Consider the following 24,596-nt stretch of genomic DNA (forward strand, 5'->3'; position numbering starts at 1 on the left):
GCTTTTCCAGACCCTCACACAATGAGTTAGGAGTTTATCATCAAATAGGGCATAAGTATTTTCTGGAGAGGCCTGACATAGTCTGCACAGTTGGCAACCAGACTCATGCCTTACAGTCTGTTTTGCATCAAAGAGAAGGCACTCAATTCTAATGTGCTGAAGGGGGATATTTCACTGCTCTGAAAATCCAGCTGCAAGTCATGACAAATACTGATTAAAATTCAAAGCTTAAATGCCTCTTTGTGAAACTCCCTAAGTACAATTAAACCAGAGGCTTGGAATCCTGTGGGGAATGATGTCCAGGGACACTCGCCTTGTAACCTTGCCAAACAAAAATCTCCACTGAGGTCTAAAAAGGCCTCACTTCTGTAAATTTTTTTCATATTCCTAACCATTTTTTTCTGATCCATAAATGAATCCCCAAATTTTCTCATGTAGACCAACATTTTGCTTCCTGTAACCTGCATGTTTGTCCCTGGGATTATCCTGACCAGGTTTCCTCTTCTGTGGTTTGACCTCTTCCCTTCCTAACATGTTTACCAAAGGGATGTAGGAGATAGGTCCAGAGTAGCCTCCCAGCATAGGCATGGTACATTCCAGCTACAGCTGCACTGTGCTGTTAGTCAGTGCAACCTCATCACTTCTAAAGTAGAGCTCTTATACAACTCCTCTCAGAACTGGACACTTTTCAGTAATACATCTAAAACCATCCCAGGCTAGTTAATTTTTGTGGGGTTTATACTTATTTAATATTCCCCAGAGCTTACACTGATCTGTCAGTGGCTTTAGAGGTGCTATTGCTCCTCACGTTTATGAGTACCAGAACATCCTACCTGTTTGTTATCGTACCTACACAGAAGTACCCCTGGCCACATCCACAGGGAGGATATCCCCATTATTCCCAGAAATTCAATTCAGAAATTCAATTCAGAAATTCAGAAATTCTCAAGATAGCTCCCACTTCAACTAATTGGTGGTAGCATGACCTTATGATGGCTCAGGGAATGATCTTACTGACATTCCTGATGGGAAGCTAAGGTGTATGCAGTGCTTTCAGCCAGATTTTCCCACCTGGTGGAGAGATTTCTCTTAAGCAGGGTCCAGAGCTTTATATGTAATTTTGTTGTCTTTTAAAGTACCAAACAAAACAGTTTGTTTGCCTGGGGTCCTGAGTTCCTTTTTGGAAGGACTCTGATATCTAAGGGGTGGTCTTTATACAAGAAAAACTCAGACATCCTATGTGTCATTAAAGAATTCAGAGGAAGCTGAGGACCCCTCTATGTCATATTGTATCTGGAATACTGATTTAGGAAAGAACCAATTAGTAATAGCTCCTTGAACTTTTAATACTTTTGTTGCATAGGAGAAAGTAGTCTCTGTCCTAATGCTAGTAGTGGCAGCACTTTCTGCCACTAGGCAGAAAAATATGCCACTGATTTCAGGTCTGCCTTAGAGTCAGAACAGGGATGGAGTTTGGTGTTTTGAATGGATTCAAATAGGACATAGGGTGAAAAGTCTATCCTAGCATAGTTTATAATTTCTCCTCACCCTTTTCCCCTTCTGACCTCCCCCAGAAATGCAGAGATCCTGCTGGAATGTGCTTTGCCCTTTCTGGAGAGGCATGGATGGTACACCCCTTGTCCGCGCCTTCCCTTCTGCCTGCCCGCCCCCCAAATCCTTGCTTGCTCTTCTGTTTTTCTACTTTCCCTAAATGCAACTTACTTTAAGCATGCATTATTATTAACATCCTACAGTAAAATTAAGCTATTATATAACCCATTTGTCAATCTCAGCCAATTTCTTCTATCTTTTCCTATGTCTATTTATGACGTACATCCAGACTGCACGTCCTTTTTTTTTTCCTCTCCATGTTTATTTTAAAAATAAGTGATAAAAAAAAAAGATGTATTAAAAAAAAAAGCAACACTCAAGGGTGGTGGGGTTTTTGGCCGACAATTGAAAACATATTTGAATGGGAGGGGGATGGAAGGAAAGAGAATCCAATTATGTTTTTTTTAAATTTAAAATTATGAAAGTGTCCCTAGACTGCTTTGTCTGTTCCTTTCAATGTGTGCATCTGGTTTGTCCATCTTTGAAAGTGTGTGGAATAATTTTTTCTTTAAAAATTAAATTTCAAAGTCCAGCAATTGTTCTTATCTCCCTTCTTCCTGGGAACAAAGAGAACTCTCTATATCATCTTTTGCTTTTTTTTTTAGTATATCTCTACATACTTCTATTTTGATATATTTCTTTTCAATGGTTGAATTTCTATCTTAGATTTGGTTTGTTCCAATCTAATAATGAAAAAAAAACAAACAAAACAAAAGAGTTATGAATTGTTTTCTGCAATTTTTCCCTCTATTTCTGTCTTTAAATAAGGAACTACTTCACTGGCAGAATCCTACAGCTGTATTTTTGAGACTCTCCAGGGAATCTGAATATGAAAGCAGTCTAATTTGACAGTGGGGAAGGGGTATGCAAACACGACCTTTACATTTGAAACAGTACATTTGATGTACTCAAGGAACTATTGCCTCAAATTACTGAGAATATGCTGTCAATTTGATGGACTTCTGATTCTTAGAACAAGAAGGCTGTGGGTAGCTACAGATGAAGTTGTTCTAATTCCAATGCTTAAAACTAGTTTCCTTGTTTTTTTGTTTTACTCTCTGGTTATTATTATTATTATTACTATTATTATTATTATTATTATTAGTTTGTGTATTTTTACTGCTATTTTTAGTAGGGAAAAGTCTTAACTGTTTTTATAATTTGAGAACCTTTAATGAAAATGTAAATATTAATATTATAATTATAAATTTTTTGTAACTTGCATGTTGAAGAAGTTGCAGCTTAGGGTTTGTGAGATTGTCAATGTTAGAGTTCTGTTCTTTCTTTTTGTTGATGGGCATGAATATGCTCATTTGTTTTTGTATATTGCCCATCCCTTCCTTACAGCCAGAAGCTCTAATGCTGCTAGATCACTCCGTACCGCCCTTACATGGACATGGCAACTGACTTACACATTCACTCCCATCATCTTCATCTCCTGTGTAGTACACTCATAGATTTTTACACTCCCACTCCGTCCACCCTAAGCATTTTTTCTTCCCATAAGTTTCCCTTCACCACCCCTTTCTTTAGCATTGTTAAAATTTTATGTGCGGTCATCCATTCCTTAAAACACACACACACAAAAATTATAGAAAAAAAGAAAATGTTTAAAAAAATATATATCAAATTGACCAAAAAGGCAAAAAAGCAACAAACTTTGCTTTTCAAAAAACATTATATGTGTAGATATGCAAACAAGCAAAAGTAAATTCAATAAATTGTACAGGATTTTTCAACTGCAATATGCTAACAACTTTACATAAGATAAAAAAATACAACCAAAAACAGCAGAAAAAAAAAAAGTTCAAATTTGTTAAGGTGCAAGATTTTTTTCTTTTCATGTTATGTGGTGTGGATGTATGTGTTGTTGCCTCCCTGTATCGCCCTTTGTTGTAAAACAAATATATTTAAAAAGAAATAATAAACATTTTGCTAAAAAAAGTTTTTAAGAAACAACAGCAAAAAAAAGCAAGTTACAAGAATGTGGCAATGCTACTTGTCCAAGAGCATTCTTACACAACTTTCTTTTGTAAATTTTTCCTTTCATGCCAAAAAACATGCGGGCAATTTGTTGATGTAAGTTGACTGTTATGAAATCAATGTGGTATGCTTTCTAAATATTTTTATGTATTTTTGGTTACCTTTTTTTAAAGGAAATAATGTTTTTGATTTTCATAATTTTTTTTCAGTTCTCATAGGTTTTGATCTTTCTTTTGCTTATAAAGTGAATTACTTGTTCTGTTTTTCTTTTCTCTGACCTTGTTGCTGTGGCGTTTTTATTTTCTAGTACATGGTTTTGCTTTAGGAAAAAATATATAAGTTTATTTCTTTTTTAATCAGTTTGTATTTGCCTTTATGTTATGTGCTCTTTGTATATTGTCGATTGCCATATTGTATTGTGCATAGGATGGGGTGAAGGAGTCTGAGGCAGTTTGGTTCTGTTCTTTCTCAGTCCCCCTCTAGAAGCTTTCGTTCCCTTTCCCCACACGAATCACCAGTTACTTCTTTTCATGCTACTTAAATTGTATTTAACCTGGTGGTGTAGCCTTCATGTCAAGTCCAAATTTATGAGGCTTCTTTAGCATTTTGGTAGTTCTCTGGGTTTTCCTACTGCAGCTCCACACTGTTCCTACTTTATTCCCATGAAACTATTTTATTTCTGCCAAATTTTTTTGTTGCTGAATATGTGCCCAATGTCCAGTCCAAATGATACTCTCAAGTGTACTCTCACCAGGTTAGTGCACCCACCATATTACTATTAGTACCAGACTTGATAGCATCATCCAGAAATGATGCCGACAGATAGGTTCAACCAGCAAGTCCCTGGGATCACTGATACTGAAAACACAACAGATAATTGTGCTGAATAGGAAGCTGTCACCAGGTAATCATAAAAGTTTAAAATAATGGTGGGAGATAGAAGAGAGCATGCCTCAATTGGTTCAGAGAATCTCGGTGTCTGGGCACCAAACTTCTTGGTTTTGCTCTAGAATACATGATGTTAGGGCCTCTCTGGAAGGTTCTGTTTCACTAAAACTCCACAAAAGTGACCAATAATTGACACCAGTAACAGACAGCCCAACATTAACTTGGGATTCATTACCTCTCAAACTCTGTACCTTCATGTTGCTCATGAACCATCTGTTGGGAAACACTGCATTTACTGATGTCTTTTAATATAGTTGGGGGGAGGAGCTTAGGAAATGCTTTTCAACAACTCTACCAGAAATCCAGTTTTATTGAATGATTTTGAGGACTATATAGTCTCTGAAATGAAAAGGAGATCTTTGAGATAAAGAGTTGCAGTACTCCATGGTGGAAATCTTGTTTTTCTCTCTAGTACTCTCTGTCAATTGCAATTAATTCAGACTGCAAAAGTAGAAAATATTGAAAATGTTCATATACTAGGTTTTGTGTTAGCATCATCATTCCTTTGAATCAGAGACTGTATTGAGAATAATTTCGTCTTTTTATTCTCAGAGGACTCAAAGCAGAATTAACTAAATACCATTAGACTGAAATTTATGATCTCACTCTTTTAATAAGAAATTATCATGTTGATACAGGGCAGGGGAAAGGTAAGGAATTAGTTCTCTGGCAAGTATTCCATATTAAAAATGGAGTCAGACTTCAGAGGAACAACAAAAGAATAGAATGAAAATTGCAAACTTTGGATACAGAATTTCAAGTACCTGCAGGAATGGATGAATTGTGCAGCCTTTATGGATGACATTTTAAAGCTCCTCAGTTGCATCTGAAAAAGAGAGACTATAAGGTGTGTTCCTTATCCTCAGCAGCAGAAGATGAATCTTTTGGGCTTCCTTTTTGTGTGCCTTTTGTCCTGTATCAGTTTGATGCCTGAACTCCACTGAAGTAGTTGTGGCTCTAAAGATGAAAACCACCAGCTGCTACAGTTTTTCATGTTGTTTTATTTATCGAACTTTTTGGTGCCCTCTGCATTCCTGGCTTGCCCACACCATCCTCACAGTTCATAAGGCTTCTATTAAATTTTAAACACTCTGTCTTTTTCAGTGGCAGAGGACTCTGACTAGAGCTCAGCTCCAGACGTATGAATTATATATCTATAAATACACTCAAAGCAAAAAAGCAGGGCAGCTCCAAGGCTTAAGTAGACCTTTTATATATCCCCTGTGCTCTTGGTAGTTTAAAGAAAAGCACAGCTTCGTGAAAGTAGTATATGTGTTTCATTAAAAGGCTAATTTTTAATTAATATATGCACGCTTTCTGGAATGAGAAGGCCAAGCAAACCACTGGGCTGTTTGGTTTAAGATTTCCCACCTCACAGACTTAAGTTCTCTCAGAGCTCCTGCCAGTCTGGTGTTAAGTTTTTTGGGTTTGTTTTTTTTTTTCATCTACACTGTAAATGAGTTTTGCATCTATGTCACTGCAGAGGAAACAATTTCATCTGTTTCTCTTTTGTTTAGTTCTTTGGCATTGTGTTGTCAATAGGAGCTTTTTAAAACACATAATTCTATTCAAAAACACCTATTCCCTGCTTAGGGGAGAAAGCACAAAGCAGGTGAAAAATAAATCTGGAAAATCCTTGTGAAGTCTTTGGATTGCTAAAGTAACCCTGAATTCAAAGCATACAGGTGAACACTTTTAACAGGTGCTTAACAGCCAATAGAAAAAAAGGGGAGAAAGAAACCTATAACTACCAGGAAATAAGCAAAATCTAGGTCTTACATGAATATTTATTTGTTTGAAAGCCATGGCCCAAACAGGGTTGCAGCCTTGCTCTTTTTTTTCATAGAAGAGAGCAATTTGGAAATTGAACCTGTACGTTTTTTCAAGGCTGCAAAGCATTAATTTTTCAGTTGAAAAACGGGTAGACATCATAAGGAGAAAAGAAAATTTGACATACATAAAACCTCTCTCAAACATATTTCTCTTCAATATTGTCATGTAAGGTTTTTCAGGGGCTCCTCTAGCTCTTCCTAGAGGCCTAAATCTATAAAACATTTGCCTTCTACAGCAAACCACTCAGGATCCAAATCCTGCATGAGATATTCTTGACAAGCAAGTAGCTGTTTAAAGTTTTTTAAAGCTTTCAGTGTTCACCTTTAATCTGACATGGGGCCTGGGCAAGAGGCATCACTACTCCACCATCAAAAGACCATTGGCTCCAGACAGCTTCCTGCACCCTCAGCCATTCTTCTGTGAAAGATGATTCCCCCTACACACACACACTCACAATCTGCTGGTCATCAGACTCCCTCTCATGTCTCTTACCCGCAGAAATGTAGTACCACTTACAGAGTTGCTTGCAGGTATCATATGAAAGTTTGCAATTGCTCCATAGATATTGGTGATCATATTTCTCACACTTTCCTGGGAACTTTTCAGGATTTACATTCCCTGTTATCCCTAAATAACACATTTCTCTTAGACTGAGTGGCATTTTTATCATGGCATTTTTAAGGATGTTTTTATTCTCCTATAAATCACATACCCCAGGAAGAATTCATTGTGCTTGCATCCTGTTAAACTTACAGCTTCAAGTTTGCTGTGAGTTTTGCAGAGATGCCCAATGCTGCAATAAAAGAAAATCCAGATTTGATACCTAAAGTGACTTTTCGGATTTACTGTCACACAGCATTTTTGGCCTCAGTTTCTTCTATTATGGACAATAAAAAATTTAAAAATCAAGACATTATTACCACCTTTGCACCACAGCTACCTGACACCACACAAAGGTAAATGTAACAAATTAACTCCTTGATGGAGAAATTACTCCTAAGAAAGGACCTTAAACAGTCTCTATTTCTTGAGTATGCAAGTAACCATAATGTGAATCATTGGACAATTTGAAATAAAAACTAGTGATAAGATTAAATAATTGAATCAAAATTAATCCAGTTTTCCTGGTATGAAAGTTATTTCTCTCCTCACATACATTGAGAGATTAAAGCTTTGTAAAACTTAGTCCTAACTCTGTCTTATTTCCTTCTGTCCAACAGACTTGCTGGCATTACAAAGCTCCATTATTTTCTCCATCGCTTATATAAAACCCGACTTTTCATAGCAAGTCTATCAACTTAATATTTCAAGACGACTGTGATCATTTTTATAATTCCAGTACTCTTGATCATTATCTCAAGTCCTCAATAGCAACAAAAAACATATAACTTTGACCTGCTTTTAAATGCAAAGGTTACTGGGGCAAAAGGATAAATACATATTAAATGTAAGAAATGTCTGATTCCTTCCAGAATATTTATCATTAAGAGGACCAAAATTAGTAGTTTTTGGATGAAAGCTACCCAAAATATTGCTTCAATGGGTGGCAGATTAACTACATACTGATGCTGTAGGCCAGTATAATAGCTTTTAAGAACAAAGGCACTTCAAGGCTCCAGATGAGCAATTAAAAGCTGACCAACTTTTTTTTTCCAGTTGAGTGTCACAGATGATGAATGAAAAACACAGATGAGTATTGCAATTGAACAGTAAAACGCTGATCTTAAAAAACTGTTTAAAGGAGCACTATCTCTCCCTGACTTTCTGGAAATTAAATTCCAGACTCATGCCATTTGTTGAAATCCTCACTTAAATTCTGTTATTTTTATTCATTTTTTTACCAGGCTCACAGATGATCTTTTTGCCCCAAGGCATACTCCAAGTTCATCCTGAGACCACCTGTTTGCATAGATTATAGATGCTCTACTCAAGCCATGGACAGGCCTTCTGGTCATATATAAATCATATTATATGCTCTAGTTTCTGCATTGCTCAGAAAACAGCTCAGATGCCTGAGCACAAAATGCAGTGTAGCCATTTGGCAGACTACACTGTGAGCTTTTTTACATAATTTTTTTGAAAGCATGTAGTTTAGAGACATTGATACTTATTTCTTCAGTCTTTCTGCAGTAACAAAAGAGATATATGAATACACTGAAGAAGCTCAGAAAACTAAACATGTTCAGATTGTCTCTTTGTATCTTAACTTAAAACTAGCTTTGCATGAAAGTACGCAAAGTACCACATTTCTTATTTCGGCATAATTTCTACCCTGGTACCTCTGAGAGAATTCCAACTGTTTCAGTTGATTAAGCTCTCTCACCACTTAGTTTCCCATTAAGGAAAAGAATAAGCTATATTGCTATTTCAGCTATCCAGATTTAATCAAACTGTTAAGTACCTTTTCCAGTATATTTCTATCTCCCATGTGTAATTTGTTCAAATATATTGCTCTCCAAATACATTTAGAAGGTATTTAGATTTTAGACAATATTCCTTTTAGACATTCCATAGACATTACTGGCAGAATTCAATGGGAAACAAGTGCATGTAATATATAGGGTAGATTTGAGAGTAGAATTTTTGACCCTGAGGAATTCAGCATTGTAGCAAAGCCAAACTGTAGATTAGCAGTTATTAATACATAATTAAAACCGAGAATTATTTATTTGGAAACTACAATTCCTTTAGTACAGTCTCCTTAAGCAATGGTGAGTATAAATCAAAATTTCTTATGCATTAGGAATACTTACTGAGTTGCACTCCTTTGAACAGATCTAGGTGATTCTCATTATGTCAGCTGAACAATTCAGTTTATATTTTAAGCTGCTTACTTACATAGCTAGGCGAAGAAAAATTACCCAAGTAAAAATTTATACACCAACTTTCAAAATCAATATAGTTCACTCTAAAAAAAATTATTGATGACCTGTATGTCTACAGAAGACTATATAACCAGAGGTAGAGGAATTAGATAAACTAATAAGATTCCACACCTTTTTTTTTTTTTTTGGGTCCAAATAAAACAGTGGAGTGTTAACTACCATAGACTGAAAAGTAGAGGTGCAGTCTCATTATGATATAGAGACAACAGAAGGCTATTACCCTAAAAGGAGCAATATTGCTGCTCAGAATCCAAATCACAGAAATGATACAGTGATTTTCATGTTTCATTTGCAGCTTATATTGTTGTAAGGTTCAAATGTTACATCTCTAGCTTTATTGTTTTGCTTGAAGAGGAGACCGTAAGTCCACCTTGTTTTCAGCCCTCTGTAGGCAGGTAACCATCATGTTAGGAATCAGTAGAACGGATTGCAGCTGTCTGCCTGTCAAGAAGTAACAGGAGGTGTGAAGACAATTTCTGCACTACAGTCCTGGGCTCAAGTGCTAACTTAGTTCATCAAAGTCCTATTCAGTTTTTTTTGTCAATCACTGTATAATCTATCTTAATTTTTAATCAAACTATAGTAAATGAATATCAAGAAGAATGGAAGATGAAGGTAGCATGGCGCTAGTAGCCCCAAAAGATGCAAGGAAAAGGGACATTCCTAGTGTCAAACAGAATGCTAAAGAAAGATTAAAAAGAAATGAACATTGAGTAGAGCTCTGTACCTTCATGGACCCAGTAAGTACTTGGTTCTTATCCACCCCTAATGTTCATGAACCTTCCCACAATTTAAAAGCCAGACAATGATCAGGAAGAAATGGATGAATGGAAAACACCTTAGGGAAAGGACTTATATACTGCTACAGAGGGTGAGCATATTAGAATGGCAGAGAAGAAATTCCACTGTTATTTTAAATGAAAATAATCAGTAGAGGAAAACTAGAAAGATGAGTGGTAGAAAATAAATCTAGGAGAACACTGGTCAAAAGTAATTAATTTAAACAGTCTTCTAACCAAATGCTTGAAAAAAATCACTACCAAAAATTGATGACCACAGAGTCACTTGAGAGTATCTCCAAAAATAAAAAAAATGGGATCTGTAAAAATTCAGGGGATTTCACTGTACATACCTCACATAGGTAGAAAATGGAGCATTCACTTTACCAGTGCCCGAGCAGGGTGGGAGGGAGCAAAGAAAAGGCAGCCCCAGGAAAGTATGTTGGTAGTGTATCTAGACAGAAATCAGATCCCTGACACCTTTTCAGAATGCCCAGATCCTCTCTCACCCTTAAGTGAACTGAAAATGGTGCATCGTGTCATTAAAATGTACTAATCTTCTTTTTTTTTCTCTTTTCCATCCCAGGAGGTGAATTAGTTATCCCTCTACTTGTAGAAGACCCTTTAGATATCCCTCCTATTGCTACTCGTGCACCTTTCATTACACTTCCCCCTACCTTTCGCCCCCTCCTCACCATTATTGAGACCACCAAAGATTCCCTGTCCATGACCTCTGAGGCGGGGTTACCTTGCTTGTCGGACCAAGGCAGCGATGGTTGTGATGATGATGGCTTGGTGATATCTGGGTATGGCTCAGGGGAAACCTTTGACTCTAACCTACCCCCTACTGATGATGAAGATTTTTACACCACCTTCTCCTTGGTAACAGATAAGAGTCTTTCCACTTCAATCTTCGAAGGTGGCTACAAAGCACACGCACCCAAGTGGGAATCCAAGGACTTTAGACCTAACAAAGTCTCCGAAACTGGTAGGACTACTACCACGTCTTTGTCCCCTGAGCTGATCCGCTCCACAGCTTCGTCCTCGACTGTGATGATTCCCAAATTGCCAGCCGGCAAAATGAATAACCGTGAGCTCAAACCCCAGCCTGACATAGTCTTGCTTCCGTTGCCCACTGCCTATGAGCTAGACAGCACAAAGCTGAAGAGCCCGCTAATCACTTCCCCCATGTTCCGTAATGTGCCCACAGCAAACCCCACGGAGCCGGGAATCAGACGGGTTCCGGGGGCCTCAGAGGTGGTCCGTGAGTCGAGCAGCACAACGGGGATGGTCGTCGGCATTGTGGCTGCTGCCGCCCTCTGCATCCTCATCCTCCTGTACGCCATGTACAAGTACAGGAACAGGGACGAGGGGTCCTATCAGGTGGACGAGACGCGGAACTACATCAGCAACTCAGCCCAGAGCAACGGCACGCTCGTGAAGGAGAAGCAGCAGAGCTCAAAGAGCGGCCACAAGAAGCAGAAAAACAAGGACAAAGAGTATTATGTGTAAAAAAGAATAATTATTTATATATAAATATAGAAATACTTAATGAGATTTAACTGAGATATCAGAACCATTGCAGCGAACGAGATGATTGGGAGATATCGTTTGTGGGAAAAAGTATTGGGAAAAAATTACAGCAGTGACTGTTAATGTCTAAGTCCTCACTTGGAGTCAGCAAACTTTGCCCTAATGTATTATAAAGCACACTTAGCGTTCTGGAGATGGCGCGCACAGCTCTGCTCTGTTAGTGAACTTGGACATCTCCAAATCTCCTCCTCCGCTGAACTTTCTGCAAAGGTAGAAGACTTCATGGCTTACTTGTTTCATATCTCCAAGTGAGTCTTTAACAATGTTCGTGATCCCTGACTGTATCAATAATTTTTCATTTTACTTATTTAAAAAAAAAAAAAAAGAAGGAAAAAGAAAAAAAATATAAACATTATTAAACAACAAAGATATATTGAACAAACTGATCTGGCCGTGTCCAGCATACACATAACTTTTCGAGATTGGAGGAGGGGAATAAATGAGTTTGGAGATTGTTGGTTTTCTGGTTTGATTTTGTTTTGTTTCTTGGGTTGCTTTTTGTTTGATTTCTTTGGTTACTTTGGGTGAGGGAGGGAAGAGTGGAGTGGAATGATGTGGGGGGTGACCCAGGACATGAGAAGAAATCTCGGAAAAAAAATCCATAATAAATAAAAAGAGACTATTACCGTATATGAATTCTAAAGCTACCCATGGTGTTTACTCTGCATATCTGGTTGTATTGTCTCTAGAAACTGTCATCTTGTAGTAAGTTGTTTGCTAACAACGCAGTGAAAGTGTCTGATGAGTGGTGCTGAGGAAAACTGTCATGGAAAGCTGGTTCTCTTGGATCTGGCTCCAGTATTTGCAATTGAAGAGCAGATGGGTTTGGGTCTGTTCTGATCAGTCATTGGCTTTATTTGAGTATAGCACTCGGTATGCATTTGACAACCAAAGTATGGTTAATAGGATTTGGAGATTCAAAAAAGAATGCTTAAAAGTTTTTACCTGTTCTGAACTGGATATACTGTGCAAAAGTAAAGGAGCCTTCCTCTGGGATCTGGTTCTGTGACACTGCAATGCATGCAAAAATAATGATAAATCAGTTTAATAAAGTGATCAGAAAGACACCAGTGGAGTTCAACTTGTGACGAGACCAATGAACATCAGAAAAGCTAAACACTTGTAAAAGAATGCAAATTACATAGTTTTTTTGACATATAAATGTTTTTCATATGTAATATTTTAATTTTGTAGCTTGACATTTCAGATCATCTCTGTCTTTCCATTTGCCCTATTCTGCCTTTTCCTTCTCTTTTATATAAAAGAAAATAAATAAAGCTGCTGTGACACACAAAAAATAAAAAAGAAAAATTAATTTAATATATATATATATATACACACAGATATATTTATCATGGTATGTTTGATGGAACGGCTGGAACAGAAGTTCTGCAGTTTGGTCTTAATGTGGAATGAGAATGTTCTTAAAGAACAGAGTAAAAAGAAACAGACAACAAAAGCAAACCTTAAAATGTGGAGGGAGAGTGTGTTTTAGCTTTGTCACAGTTACCTGTGTCAAAAAAAAAAAAAACTGAAATTTTGTTTACATATTTTACTACTATTTTTTTGCTAGTATAATTTCTATATGGATACCCTAATGGTGTATATACTGTTTTATGGTTAAATTGGGAATGTCTTATGTTTTATTTAACTTATTTAATTTGGTTGTTCGGTTTCTACATTTTCCCAGTTATTGTGAAAAGGATTATCTTACTGTACAGAACAATAGTGAAGTGGTTTGACGGCCATGTCTATCATGTGCACAAAAGTAGATGAGGGAGAGAGAGACAGAGTGGGAAACAACAGAAACCATGATGGGTTGAGAACCCTGGAATATCAGAAATGAAAACTTTTGCTGTATGCGGATGAAAACTAATCAGCTGTTTAGGTTTAGAAATCTACTCTTGCTGGTGTTTATAAGTCGCATGAATATTTGACTTTGAAGAAGTTTCATCAGATACACACACGCACATGGGAACTTAAATTCAGAAAAACAGTCTTCTCAAACACTTAGAGAAGGCGCTTTCATGTTGACAAATATATTCAGTGCGTGTATGTGTGCGTGTGTGTGTGGTGCGTGTGTGCGTGTGTGAGGTTGAGCTTTTTTCTTTTTTATTTTTTATACTAAAAAGAAAAAAAGACAGGTTTTAAAAAGGTATGAAAGCACGATTTTAGATGAATTAACTGGCCGAAACTATATAAAAGTTGATTATATCTTGATGTCTGTAAAAGATTGCTGTTCTTGGAGTCTTGGAGTCTTGTGAAATGATTTCCTGCTTTCTTTCTTCCTTTCCTTTTTGCTTTCCTTTTTTAAGTTAAAGGAAAAAATATTTACACTTTCCTTTTTTGTGTAAGTTTCTATTGGACAGGTTTTGGGAACATGTGCATTTCTGTATGTGGGCTACTACCATATCCCTGTTGCTTTATGGACAACCTGGAGAAATTTCATTTGAGTTATCGTGATGTTATTGCTTTTTTTCCTTTTTTTTTCTTCTTCTTTTTGATTCTTTTTCTTTTCTTAGTTGCAGTTTGTTTAAAGATATGCTTAGCAATAAAATGTTCTTCCCAAAGCCCTGGATCTTGCTGCATTTTTATTTCCAAAAGACTTCAGGGAAATTCCAGACCTTTAAAGGTGAAAATATTTTGTGACGCAAGTATCTCCCATCCCACAGGAGTGTCTAGCCACCAAATTACAGATTCATGTTCATGTTTGCTTTCTTCTTTTAATACAGTAAACCTTTTTTCTTTCCTTTGCAGAGATATAAATTAAACTTGAGTCTGGAGTCTATCTCATACCACTTCCACCACCTCAGTTGCATCATTCTGTGTAATAGGGGTTTCAGTTAGATAAGAGCATACCTAGGACATTGACTTAGTATACCCTTTCTTATGTGCTCCCTTTGAAGTGTGTTGCTCTTTCAATGATGTTTATGGGATTCTGGATTCATCTTTGCTCAGGAGTCAGTGGTAGATGGTCTGAGTGTTCACTTCTTTCCAGTTAACCCCAACTACAGTACTGAATGTTCCTTGGCCTACTGGGCATTATAGTCTGATTCTGGCCATTGTCCAAAATTGCCAATACCCTATTATTTAGCAAGTTGTACAGAACTTCAGTTCACAGTAGTAGTGTGGGGTTTTGACAGATTCAAGCTTCTCAATCTATCTGCAAGGTTTTTTACTTTTTACAGGCATCTGGAGGTCAGCCAAATGAGTATTTCACAGCCCTTTCATTTTCAACTGGGGATGACTTCACCTTTTTTTCCCATAGGTGAAATCCATAGGTCTTTTGAGCTGTGTTTTCCACAGGTTTCACTTTCAATCAAATTTAACTTAGGATAAAAAGATTGTTCGGGTATTGCCTGTGATTTTCTGCATTGTTTTTGCTCACATTTGCATAGGTGAGAATATGTATGTGTACATACATGTGAGGTTCTTTTACTGTCTTCAGTTCTTTTGTGAATCATGTTCTGACAGATTTCCACATGTATCAAACCCACAGGTTCTGGTCTAATCTTCACTCATTTCCCTCCCAAAATCATTAAATTTCTGAGTGATGACTGGTACCTAATAGTTCCAGTACTGGAGCAATCAGCTGGCATGTCGGCGATATTGATCTGAACCTAAATATCTCTTCTAATATTGCAGAAAATTTCCTTATCACCAAGCAGTTGGTATTCTGAAAAAATATTTTTATTCCTCAGTACTTCTCTCAAAACCTGTTATACTTCATATCATTATGATATATTATGTGAAGCAAGAAATTTCAACCTGATTTACCCTAACCTTCTGGCTATAGTAATGCTTTTTCTCATTTTTTTCTGTCATCTAATGACCATTTTATTACTTAGGCTAAATGAAAATGTCAAATGAGATTTCATTGCTGCCTAAAAGGCTTGGAATTATTGTATGTCTTTGGCTCATCACAGAACCATAAAATTGTTGAGATAGAAAGGGACCCCTGGAGATCATGTAGTCCAAGCACTACCACCCCAAAGCAGAGTCAATGGCAGCAACTCACCCAGGACTATGTCTACTTTTGTTAATATCACCACATGTAAATGCCACAATCTCTCTAGGCAACCTGCTCTATAAGAGCACACTCAATAAACATTTTTTGTTCAATGACATTTAATTGATTTGTTCCCATTTCCTTTTACCCTTTTTCTGTGTACCAGTGAAAAGATCCTGGCTCTCTCTTCTTTACAGCCTCCCTTCAGGGGTTCCTACATATTAGTAAAATTCCCTATAAGCCTTTGCTTTTTCAGGCTGAGCTGTCCCAGCTCCCTCAGCCTCTCCTTGTACAACATATGCTTCAATCACTTATTCATCTTCATGTCTCTTTATCGGACTCACTCCAGTATATGGAGCAGACACAATTGCCTTATCACCGTCACTGAGCTTGGTACACATCTCTTTTCAACAACCAGGGCTGAGCAGCTGCTCCTCTTCCTGCCATTTTCTACTGGTAAACATCCCACTTACTGTGACACTTTTTGAAGATCTGTCTCTTAGTTGCCTAGTCCTGTATTTCCAAATTGTTCAGCATATCTCTGTTTATTACACAGTTGCAGAGGTTCTTTACTGAGACAAGTCATGAAGATCTGAGCTCAAATGGGCTTGAGCTTTCAGAGCCTTGGTGTTGCAGAAAAAGACAAGTGAGGAGCAATGTCAATGATGGTTCCTTTTCCAGACCTTTCTGTGCTTCTTGTCCAGGAGGTAGGGCAGACATGCTGGTCTCCTCTGCAGTTGTCATGCCAGGCTGCTTTTCTTCCACAAGAAGTGAGAACATTCTGATCAGACAGTTTGGTAATAACGATTAAAAACAAATATCCTTCCTGTCAATTCCATAGTGAAAGTATCTTCAATCACAAGGTGATGATGACTCCCAAGGAAGGCAAAGACACATGAATTAAATCTAATGAATGTGACTTGACACTTACTTAGGGCCAAAGTTAAGCACGTTACTTATATGGAGATGTAGTTTGAATCCTATCAGTCTGAAAGGCATTTGCAAGATCACAAAGTTCTGTCGAGGGACCTTTGAGAAAATAAAGTCACATGCAGCTGTTGTCATTTTATCATACACCCTCCCTAGCTGCCAAGGTTGGCACTGGCTCCCTAGAAGATGTTTCTTATATGCTGGAACAAGTCACTGCCTTTCCCTCCCCGCATGCAAGTGATAACAAAGAAATGGAACAGCAACAAGACTTGCCTTCCAGCTGCCAACCTCACCAGATCTTCTTGGCTTGGTAGAGGTACTAGCATGAGAAGAAAGACTATTGCCTACTGTTTGGCTCTCTGGATGGGACCCAGGCTGAGCTCTGAGAGCACATTTGCCTAGTTAGTGTAGAAGTATTGCAGCCATGGGTGTCATGATAAATGAAGGATGTTGGGGAGCAAAGTCTTGGCTGATACTCTTTATTGGTGAAAGTCTTCTCACAGTAGCAACATCTGTTGGGTTATTTAAGAAAAAAAAAATAATCAGAATCTCTTATTCAATTTGGTAAAACACTGTATAGTAAGCCATCACACTCTGTTTTCTCTTCAGACAATATACACTGCACAGTGCTATATCTCCTCTCTGTCCCCAAACAGTTCCAAATATCCCCATTTTCTAGCATGCCTGTTCATGTTGTCCTTCACACATCAGCAAATGCAGTGCCATTCAAGGAAATTTTTCAGTAAATGTTGGTCTGCAGAGATTTGATGTTTGTAATTTGGGCACATGGATTGCGTGAGAGAGGGAAAAGAGCACACTCAATTATGTGATTATGTTAGACTTCATATAGCTAAAGAAAGGCTTAATTTTTAAAGGTATTAAGCTGGCTAATTCCTATTGAAAACAGGGGAAATCAACTACATAAACACCTTTAAAAATTGAGGCTATTTCAGTGTAGCAGTCAGATAAAGTTAATTAGCTAGTGTTAATTGCTTGGGCTTTTGCAGTACCTAATGGTGTAGGCAAGTGGTGGACAAGGTTCTGCTTTTTCTCACGAGGCTTACATAACTCACCTGCCTTCAGAGTAGGAGTAAAAATGAGAGATGGTTTAGATATGCTGTAAATTGCCTGGAGACAAATCTATTTCAGCATGCTAAGATGAAGCTGCATGAGCGAGCTATTTCCTTAAATTCAGTTGAAGCAGACCAAAAACAAGAAAAAAACTTTGGCTTATTTATGTACCTTGTAAAAACCCAACTGAAGCCCAAACCCTGTATTTCTTCCACCAAGTACAACCTAAAGCCACTCAGCAAGAGTTTTCATCTACCACTCCATGCATCTCTTTGGTCAGCCTGTTTACAGAATAAAACAAAAGGACAATGTCCACATGGGTCAGAAATATCCTGAACAAGCAGCTGGAAAAACTTAAGGCATGCTTTTCTTCAATGGCTCGTAAGCTGGGCACCATGCCTAACAGCTTTGGCTGATGCACATGGAAAATTAAACTCACTGGGAAAGAATTATATATATACATTTAATTATGCTGCCAAAGCCTTTGTAACACTTTGAAAAAATTCACTCAGCCTTTGGATTTCAAGAATACTTACATAAAGTGTTAAAACACAGAACAACAAAATACTGGACTGACTCCCACCACAGAAACAGAAGTGGAAATGGGAAAGCTCTGTAAACCATTTGTAATTGTATCTGCATGACCTCCTTGGTACACATGGTTCTCACAGTTTTCAGTCTTATAGCCTGGCCCAGTAATTTAAAGTTGCTACTACTATCCTGTGACGGTAACAGCAAGTCTTTAGTTATGTGGGGAAAGAGATAAATGGAAGGAACACTCACAAGGTGATGAGGTTCCTCTTCTGAGGAACAGTTTCCAAGAGCTATTTTTAAGAACAGATGAAAACTAAGAAAGAGAGCCTGCATGCAGTGCACAGCCATGCACCTAGTAAAGCAGCAGGTGAAGAACAGGATTTTGATTTCCAAAACCAAGAATACTGAGCTGAGCTGTTCCAGAGCTAAAACCCTTTGTTTAACTTTGCCAAATCCTTTGTTTAACTTTAACCAAGCCCTTTTGTCCACATGCATCATGCACTGGAGTTTACTTCTACTATGCAGGACACTTCCAGCTGGTCTGTTTGAATTCTGTAAGTATTTGATCTCAACCACTTCTTCTACATCATATGATTATTCATTTCTGCCTATTCTCTGAGTCACAAACATTAATTTACATCCATAGTTCCCTTGTGAGATGATACTAGTATCTCCCCTGTGCAAGGATGGAAATTAAGACACAGAGACTTGCCTGTGGTTACATAGCAAATCCATGGTTGTAAAAAGATTAGCCCTCAAATCTTCCAGACTCTCCCACTTTACTCATGCCTCCAAAGTAAACTGTGGTGCTGCCAGAGGTATAACACATGCATTCCTCCCATTAACACTAGCTTCTCCAAATCAGGAGCTGGCTTGATTTGATTTGGCCAAGAAAACTTAGAACAAATGGTGTAAATGCCGGAGCTTCTCAAAAGAGAACAGAACACTTTTAACTAAGAATGTTTCCATTTAAAAATGGAAACCATTAGGTTTCTAACTGTTTCTTTTAAATGTCCTGGCTTTATACATACTGGTAAATACACAGGCACATGATTGCATTTTAACATCCAAAGCAGCTTCTAATCTCTTAATCAAGCCCTTTTCTCCCATGTGCATTGTGAACTGGAGCTTACTTGCACTGTGCAAGTACTATACTCTGGCAGTACTAATCTGCCAGAGTCTAGCTTTGCCATCTGTGAACTCCTGCAGAAAATCACTGCCTGCATCTGTAATATTTTGCTATAAACAACTTTTTATACCAATTACAATAACACCAATGACAACACAATTTTATTACATGTAATTATAGGAAGTAAGGCTAAATGCCATATCACAACTCTCCTGGGTCAGTGAGAGTTGAAGTTGATTGTTATCGCTCACAGTCTGCACTGAAATACATAGTGTTTCCAAGATTTTAGATAACAAAGATATTGTTATCTGGATAAATTAAGTCATAACTCTTACAAACATTCAGAACCTACTGAAACTTCCTTTGAAGCTAATGGCAAAGCTTCCTGACAATAAACAGAGAGTGCTCCCTTTCCATAAATCTCTGAATCTCTGCAAGTTTTGCCATAAAAACTGTTTGGATGTTTCCTTTTTTTCCTTACCTCATGGTGTTCACTGTTTTGTTTTTTTTTTAATATTAGCCACATTATGATCATTAAGAATAACAATTATGGTATGCACTATAAGGGTCTACTTTGCAACAAGGAAAGTTTCTGAAGGATTGTTTCTGCTCCCTCAAAGCCTTTCTAACACAAGGATTGAGAGTACAGAAACTCTCAAGCACCTCAAAGGTTTCTCTGTTCTCCTGATGCTTCTGGGCCCCTCAAAAACAAAATTCATTTTGAGTGCCCATAATATCAACATTTCTTCTACAGAAAGGGACCTACAAATAAATTTACAATTCTTATTTTACCTACAAATAGCTTTACTTTTTTTTTTTTTCATAGCTTATTGCACTTCATAGTATTGCTTTCTCATTGACTAATTGGCTTAGCAAAATGGGAGAAAATAAGCTGCATATACAGTGCATCTGGGTAAATGTAAGCCAAATCCATAAACAGGACTGTTGCATTTAATATAAGTGTGGGCTCTTGCACTTAAGATACCCCTGCAGGGTGAATACATCAGACAACACTGTTTAGCACTAAGACATATTGCACCTTGAGCACTTACTACTGAAGTTAAGAAATGCTTTGTCACTGATCAAAACAAAAACATATAAAGGGAAAGTATGTGCAAATCTGAAGCCAGTTCCTGATTTCCCTCCATAAATCTAAGGATACATACTTCCCTCCTCAAATTCTCAATCAACAGTACAACCTAATGTATCCCATATACTAAGGATCATTTCTTGCAGTGGCACCTGTGCAGCTTTGTTGAAGCTAGAATTCTTACACATCCTTGTCCAAAAATAAGAAGTAAAACTACAAATCCTAGTTTATAAAAACAATTTAAATCTATCACAAAATGTGGATGCAAAATGGTTGTTTTATCCCAATTAGAGCGGTTCCCAGCTAGGTTAATGTTTTTGCTGGTATTTACATAGCTGAGGGAACTCAAAGTCCATTTCCAGACCTTGAAGACTCCACTACAGAAATACATGTTATGATTTTAATGCCATTACATGACAACATTTGTGCTGAAGAGTCTTAAACTGAGCTTGTTATTTGTGGGGGGGAGGGAAATTTGATTTCAGCTTCCATAGCAAACAACGTTGAGCCAAGTCGAAGCCTGGCACCTAATGGCCACTCACCCATCTAAGCTAGAAAGATTTTGCAAACTAGTTGATCAATGAAAAAAACCTGTAGAACAATTTCCACCTTTATCCTGGGGATTTCTGAGCTGTAAGTAATAGTCCCTTTTTCATGTCTGAGCACTAGTACTAGACCAGGAGCACCAGGCACTACACACCTGCACTGCTGACAAGCTCTGTATGCTCACGAAATACCAGACAGACCTCAAGTGTCTTTAGATTCCAGGACACCAAAACTAAAGGAGCAAGCACTGGCTTGAAGATTATTTAAAAATTATGGTAACATACCCACAGTGGCACTACCTATTTTTGGAGGTACAATGTGCTCTTGCTCCTACCCTTTCATAAGCACCATTCATTCTTTAGTAATGACAACAAATTAAATAAGTTTCATCTCTTTGCTGCCTAGGCATTCACTGCCTCTGCATTTCTGAGCCGCAACCCTTTGTCTGCAATGCAGACAACAATGAAGACAATGCAGCAGCCAGGAGACAGCCACAAAAACATTGAGCTCAGAGGCTTGTTAAGAGCAGAGATGTGGAAATGCATCCTCCCACAAAGCAAAGGACCACATGTATGGCTATTAAAACCAAAATCTGCAGTGAAACTTCATTGAAGTAGAGGGCATGCCAGTAGGGTAGCATTAGTCCCAAGCATTTCTTTATGACTTGATTTTCCTTTTGTCTTGGCCCTTTCTGGAAATAATAAAAATCCAAACTGAGGGGCTAGTGAAGTAGGGAACTAGCAGACTGTATAGATGAAGTTCTCATCAGTTTTGGGAAAGAGGGGGAAGGGGTGTGAAACTGTCTAACACACACAGTAAACAGAGATATGTAAGCTTTATGCTAAGAATGTTTCTGTTTCTGTGCAGTTATCTCTCACTGCCAGAATAGCCTTAAGGATTAAGATGGTTTATTGGGATCAAATGCCTTACAGATTATTATAGTGCTGACTGTTTACTCATTCACACTAAAATACAGCTCCACACTTATATCCCTGTATGTGCATTCTCAATCACAAATTATTTTCATCTCCTAAATGGGTCAGCCCAGATTCCTATTTTCCATATGCAAGATAAATCTCCAAAGACGTCTTGATAGGCCTGTGTAGTTAGACTAAGCCTTAAAACACCTTGTCAGCATTGTCAGATCTCAGCACTTGGAATTAACACAAAACTGACAGCGATTAACACAAAACTTTTGCCATGGGGTTTTTCAGGCAATTTATGGGTTAGAGGCTGAATCATCTAATGGTTAAAGTAGCTGAGGTTTGGGAGGGAAGGAAATCTGGAGTCTGGAACACACTTTTCTGAAGGAATGTCTACTGTGCTTTTAGAGGTATGAGACTATAAGGCCATTTAATTTGTCTGGTGTGTAAAAGAGATGTCTTTTAACAAAAGGATGGGGGAAATGATACAAGCCAACCTCTTGCTGTCAACAGTTAAATTTCCCTTTAAAACAGAGCTGAGGTTCTGAAATCTCACCTGGCTTCAGCCATCTCTATGTTCTTCCTAATTCTGATGTGCAGAGCCAAGCATCCTCCACAACTGGATACTTTTCAGTCCAGTCTAATAAGTGTGGTCTGAATTCAGATGAACTGACACTGTTTTGTCCTGTCCTGTCACTTAAAAGAGCTCAGCTTCATCTTCCTTATACCATCCCTTTTGGTATTTATGTACCTTGATGAAAACAGGACTAGACCCAGCACTGACCCAAGGATTCCCCCACTGCTGGCCACTGGCCTCTAACGAGACTTCATAGCACTGATCACCATCCTCTAGGTACAGCTGGGAAGCCAATCTCAATTCAATCCACCTCTCTGTCTGCTTATCCAGCCCACAGCTTCGAAGTTAGTGCTTTAGGTACCTTAAATGTGAGAATGCCACACATGGTGCCTGATTCTTGCACAGGTGCCTAATAGTTCCCATGTTTGGGAAGATGTTGACATGGCTTTATTGATGACCTGTTGCTCTGTTATCTGGTCTTTATTCCCTGGATTATTCTGCATTTCCTCCAGAAACTACATGATGGAAGAGACTTCTGTAGGTCCTCTCACAGATATTTTAGTTGCCTCCATTTATTTTTTTTTTTCAGTCTTTGCTCCACAGTAGGTTTTTTACAAAATGAAGAATAGAAAATATCCCCACTTGCATAGTTGGCAGTACTGTGATTCAAGTCTGGATTTCTGGGAGTTTGGGGTTCCCTGTATCACTCAAGCAAGAGAGACTTGCTTGAATCTGCTAAATCATAAATTAATCTGTGCAGGGTTTGCCTTGGTGCTTGAGTATTTTATCCAGAAATCATTGTGTTAAAATTAACTTAATAATTCAAGAATCTTAAGTTTGCATAAGTCAATAAACACAGGCAGAAAGAGAACACCTCATTCCTGCCTGAAGCCAAGAAAACCCTTGTGCCTGCCTGAAGTCATGGTGTCCAAGTAAGAGGGTAATGATGCATACTGTAAGCCATGTAAACTGATCTGCCTTGATACACCCCACCCAGGACCTCAGCACCTGGTTAACATAACAGCCCTGTGAATGTTGGCATGAGCTGTTTATTTGCATCTTCCTATAAGATATAGGCAAGGGTTCAGGATAATGACTAAATCCAGTCTGGATGTGCTTCAGGTGCTATAAAAGCACAGGCTAGTCTCACAAGTTTTCCATCATATCAAATATGAGCTAAGAAACAAGCAAGGTTCCTGACAGCTAAAGGCCCAGAGGTGGGCTCACTGCAGCAGGTTGAATTAGTGGCCCTTTACTCCAGATATCATCCAAAACAAGTTTGGTGTGAAGCTTTTCTAAGTTATACCTGGCAGTTGGATGCAGAAAAGTAGGAAGCCTTCCAAGTGAAGTACCCGAGGTGATTAGGGAAAAAATGTAATTTGCACAAAGATAATTTAGTCAAGGCACTGAGTGAAATAGTTCTGCAGTTAACAAATGTGCCTTCAGAATGTTAATAGATGTTTTTGTCTGGGTCTCAAGTCTCACAGCTCAGCCAAAGACAGTGAACTGTAACGATGTAATAGAGACGTTTGCGGGGAGGGCAATGGGTTCATTTCTTTTGTTTTCCTTCACGTATATTGCAGCTTGAATGACACTGTCTAACACCAGATTTCTCTAGACTGGTGAAAGGATGAGGGCCATCAAGTCACCTGGGACACATTTTTTGTGAGCAAGTGCTGTTTCAGGGTTTCTCAGCCTTAGAATAATAATAACCAGGTTATTAGTATTCACCTAATTTAAATCACGTGTTCCTCTTGAACATCACAGAGTGAACTGGGGCCCATGCAGAGTGCCATCTCACAGGAATTGTGTTTGTGACACTGGGCACCATCCACTGCAACTGAGCTGGGATTCACTAAGTAACACCTCCCAAGTAGTTAAAAGCTTATGAAAACTTTCTCGGTGCTCTTGGTTTAGCTCTGACTTTGTCAAAGTCATCTCTTACAGAATATTTTAATGAATAAATATTTTTCATAAATAAAACAGCTCTGTAAAAGTATTCTGCAAGTATCCAAGCAACTGCACATCAAATTCTCTGATCTGATTACACTTACCAACCCCACAGAAAGAGTAGTCCTTTCTAGTGTCTTCAGCATAAACTGGACACATGGTTAAATTTGTTTTCTGCATTTGAGGTAGGCATCTCAAAACTCAC

At 38.1% G+C, this 24,596-nt stretch overlaps 1 protein-coding gene across 5 annotated transcripts in view; it reads left to right on the forward strand.

Annotated features, from left to right (window-relative positions):
• The window catches only part of NRXN3 (neurexin 3), a 909,952-nt gene extending 895,693 nt beyond the window's left edge, over positions 1–14,259 (forward strand). For 2 of the 5 annotated variants that reach the window (XM_050975200.1, XM_050975205.1), the window contains one exon: positions 10,626–14,259. In XM_050975200.1, coding sequence (XP_050831157.1) covers positions 10,626–11,551 — 926 coding nt within the window. In that variant the 3' untranslated portion in view covers positions 11,552–14,259. The remainder of the gene's footprint in view (positions 1–10,625) is intronic. The other 3 variants (XM_050975201.1, XM_050975202.1, XM_050975204.1) reach the window with 2 other exon arrangements.
• Positions 14,260–24,596: the final 10,337 nt, after the last annotated feature.

This window comes from Serinus canaria, chromosome 5 (assembly GCF_022539315.1).
Source record: "Serinus canaria isolate serCan28SL12 chromosome 5, serCan2020, whole genome shotgun sequence".
Taxonomy (NCBI): Eukaryota; Metazoa; Chordata; class Aves; order Passeriformes; family Fringillidae; genus Serinus; species Serinus canaria.